Here is a 3430-nt window from a genome sequence, read left to right on the forward strand (position 1 = left end):
CCTCCCTTCTCTCCTTCCCTTCCTCCCTCCCTCCCTATCTTCCTCCCTCCCTTCCTTCCATCTCACTCTCCCTTCTTCCCTTCCTTCCTCTCTTCTTTCTCTGCCTCCTCCTCCTCTTCCTCCTTTTTTCTCTCTCAAATGTACTAAGGACTGTATATATGTCATTTCATTTAATCCTCAGACCAACCCTGAGAGGTAGGGCCATTGTTAGTTTGGTATCAATCTAGACTGAAACAAACTGGAATGTTGTTGTCTTTGTCTTTTTGGCTACCATAATAAAATACCAGATCTCAGGTGACTTAATCAACAGAAGCACATTTTCTCATAGTTCTGGAGCCAGGACCAAGGTCCAGCAGGGTTACAGTCCTAGAAAGAGCTCTTTCTGACTTATGGATGGCTGCCTTCTCTCTGTGCACTGACATGATGAGGAAGGAGACAGAGACAGAGCTCTCTTCCTCCTCTGGGAGAGAACACCAATCCCATCATATTAGGATTCCATTCTATCTGAGGCCGGGGAGATGGCTCAGTGGAATAAGCACTTCCCTGGCAAGCACAAGGGCCTGAGTTCAATCCCTGGTTCGGCAAAAAAATAAATAAATAAAATTAAACTAAATTAAATTGCAGCGGATTCCACTCAACACATTTCATCTTAATTACCTCCTAGAAACCCCCATCTCCAAAACCATTCATATGGGATATAAGAGCTTCAATATCTGATTTGGAGAGGACAAAGGATTTAATCCATACTATTGGTGAGAAATGTGCAGCTTGACTTTAACGGAAAGCTGATGTTATTGAGACCCTAAAAATGCTTTACCTGAGGAAAGTGTCTTTCTTCTGCCTTCTGAACCTTCGTGTTCCCTATGAGAAGTGGCTAACTCCCTGCTGAGCGGCAGACATGGCTGTATATTTGACGGGAAGGGCCAACTCCTGTTACAAGAAGAATTGAAGGTTTCTTTGAATAAATTCACCCAAAGAATAAATTAAATTTAAATAAATTTATTTCTTGCCAAAGCACAGGGCATCTTTTATTATTTTTATAGGGAAGACTGTCTTCAGGAGAAGGGTTATCTCCTTAGAGCATGTCTGTCTACGATTACGGAAGAGACAGCTTTAACATCAAGATGACTTGCTCGCTCTTTCTGTCTGCAGAAATCACGGTGTTCTCAGGAGACTTTTGGTGACTGCTCTATTTCTTTTCTAGGAAACTAAAGAAACTATTTCGGAAGCTGAAAGATGAGACAGAACCTGGAGAAGCTGACCCTGAGCATTCAAAACACCCAGAGCAGTGGGACCTCGACTACAGCCTAGAACCGTACACGGGACTCACGCCGGAGTACATGGAAATGAGTGAGGGACCCCGGGCCTTCCCGCCTGCCTTCCTCCCCTGGGCCGGTGCCATCCGTGGTCCCCGGGGGCTGTGGGGAGGAGGAGTCTGGGCTGTGGGCGGGCAGCGGCTGCTGTCTCCTCGCAGGGAAGTGGCCACTCAGGCCTCCTTCGGTGCCACGCGCAACAACTGAGAAGCAGTGGGAGGGGGAGCCGGGAGCTGCGCTGTCACCAGGCTGAAGGGTGCCGCAGGTTGATGTCTTCTTAGGTCTTCTCTGCTCGTCTGTAAAGAGAGAAATTTTGGTCTCCCACGGCCATTCCTGTGGATTTTTCTGTTGATAAAGATGAGAAGGGAAGTAGTGCTGTTAGGAACTTAAGAGTGCAGGCTGCAGGAAGGGAGAGCAAAGCAGACCTGTGTCACAGAAGTGCACGTCTTTGACAGAGTAGTAAGGAAGGTCCCTGGCTCTCTGATCAGGTACAGGCTGGGTGAGACGCCAAATTTACAGCAAAAAGTTGCAGTTTTGTTCTGAGTGGCAGGTAGGAGGCCAGCTGCAGAGCCCGCAGCGTGCTGCTGGGCAGGAGCGCTGTGGGGAAGGCGAGCCTCCCTCCTGCGGCGCCGCGGAAACTGAGGGCTCTCCCCCTCAAGGCACCTGCCTGTTTAGACCAGCTGCCTTTAGGCTCCCATCGCCTGCGATGCGCATTTGAAAAGCCCTGTCTGAGTCTTAGTACCAACAAGTTAGAAGTACAAACTACCAGGTAAGGGGCCCAGGTGGAGCGGCCGGCTATCAGCTCAACGTAGACATTGTGGAGAAACTGCAGTGAGAGCCACCGTAAGAATCAAGTGCGTCCCTCGCTAGCACCGCCCGCTGCAGCATTCCCGCAATCGCTCCTGACGCGACCTCTTCGGTTGTTTACTTTTAACAGGGGACAAAAAGTGCCTCTCTGTGTTCTTTATGTCTCGAGTGTATTCATCCTACACAGTTTTAGGAATGCATACATGTTAAGGGTGCAGGGATGGGAGGGTCTTTTTATACATAAAGAAATAAATATGTATAAAATATACATAATATAAACATAAATATACTGTATATATTTTAATATAATTATATTATAATAAGTATAATGAATATATTGAACAGATATATAATATAATGAATATATCTTCTAATTCATATAATTATAATTCTTTCATTATAATTAATTATAATTTATATTATATTTAAGTTATATTTTAACATATAAAATACTATATGTAATATTTTAAAGAAAATAAGAAATAGTAAAAAAAAGGCATTAGAAATGTTACAGAAAAAAAAAAGAAAGAAAAAAATAATACAGAGTTCCACTAAACAAAATGATAGCAATTCAACAATGGTTGTTATAGCAATCTTGATCAGGGTCTGGATTTTACAGTCAGGAAAGATCTGTTAAAGCCTTGGGGCATCTGAAATTCTTATGAAAATCAGAGCTTTTGTTGTAGCTCGAATCCCCCACCAGAGGAGGCGCAGCTAGGAGGGGTGCTTCAGGAGCAAGCAGCAACAGACCTGCCAAGACCAAGCTTCTGGAAGCTCTTTTTTTTGCTTTTCCAGACTTTGGAACTCTTTTTTTTTTTTTTCCCATAATTTTATTGAGAAACAAATAGCAATGAGACAGTTTCAATAATTAACACATTGCATACATTCTTCCTAGGGGTTAATTGCTGTACAAGATACAGATATAATATCCTATTTACAAACACTATTAGAACAGATCCCTCTATTCATTAAGAGAGCATAACTATATATCTATCCTAACCATTTTGAATACACAGATACAAAATGGATATTCATCTGTATCCCTTTTTTTGTTTAGTACTGTTATTTGAAGATTATAGGTGTATTAACTCAGCAAAATATTCTAAAAGAGTCCAGTAGTCCATAATAGTATTGTGTCTTATGCTTGACTGACAGTGTCAGAAATTGTTGACCTGAGTCCCCTACAGCTCAATATAACAGCATGGCTTTACTTCTTATACTTCGTTTTTATACTTTTCTTCTGGATAAGACCAAGGTTAAGCAGGACCTATGCAACAAGAGTTGTAGCTTTTGGGTCTGATAAGGTCAGT

At 42.8% G+C, this 3430-nt stretch overlaps 1 protein-coding gene across 4 annotated transcripts in view; it reads left to right on the plus strand.

The window, feature by feature from the left end:
• Ano2 (anoctamin 2) overlaps positions 1-3430 on the plus strand; it is a 372934-nt gene that overhangs the window by 332843 nt on the left and 36661 nt on the right. For all 4 annotated transcript variants that reach the window (XM_012517437.2, XM_023703730.1, XM_023703729.1 and 1 more), the window contains one exon: positions 1205-1350. In XM_012517437.2, the coding sequence (XP_012372891.1) occupies positions 1205-1350 (146 nt within the window). The remainder of the gene's footprint in view (positions 1-1204; positions 1351-3430) is intronic.

Source organism: Octodon degus, unplaced genomic scaffold, assembly GCF_000260255.1.
Source record: "Octodon degus isolate 3935 unplaced genomic scaffold, OctDeg1.0 scaffold00178, whole genome shotgun sequence".
Taxonomy (NCBI): Eukaryota; Metazoa; Chordata; class Mammalia; order Rodentia; family Octodontidae; genus Octodon; species Octodon degus.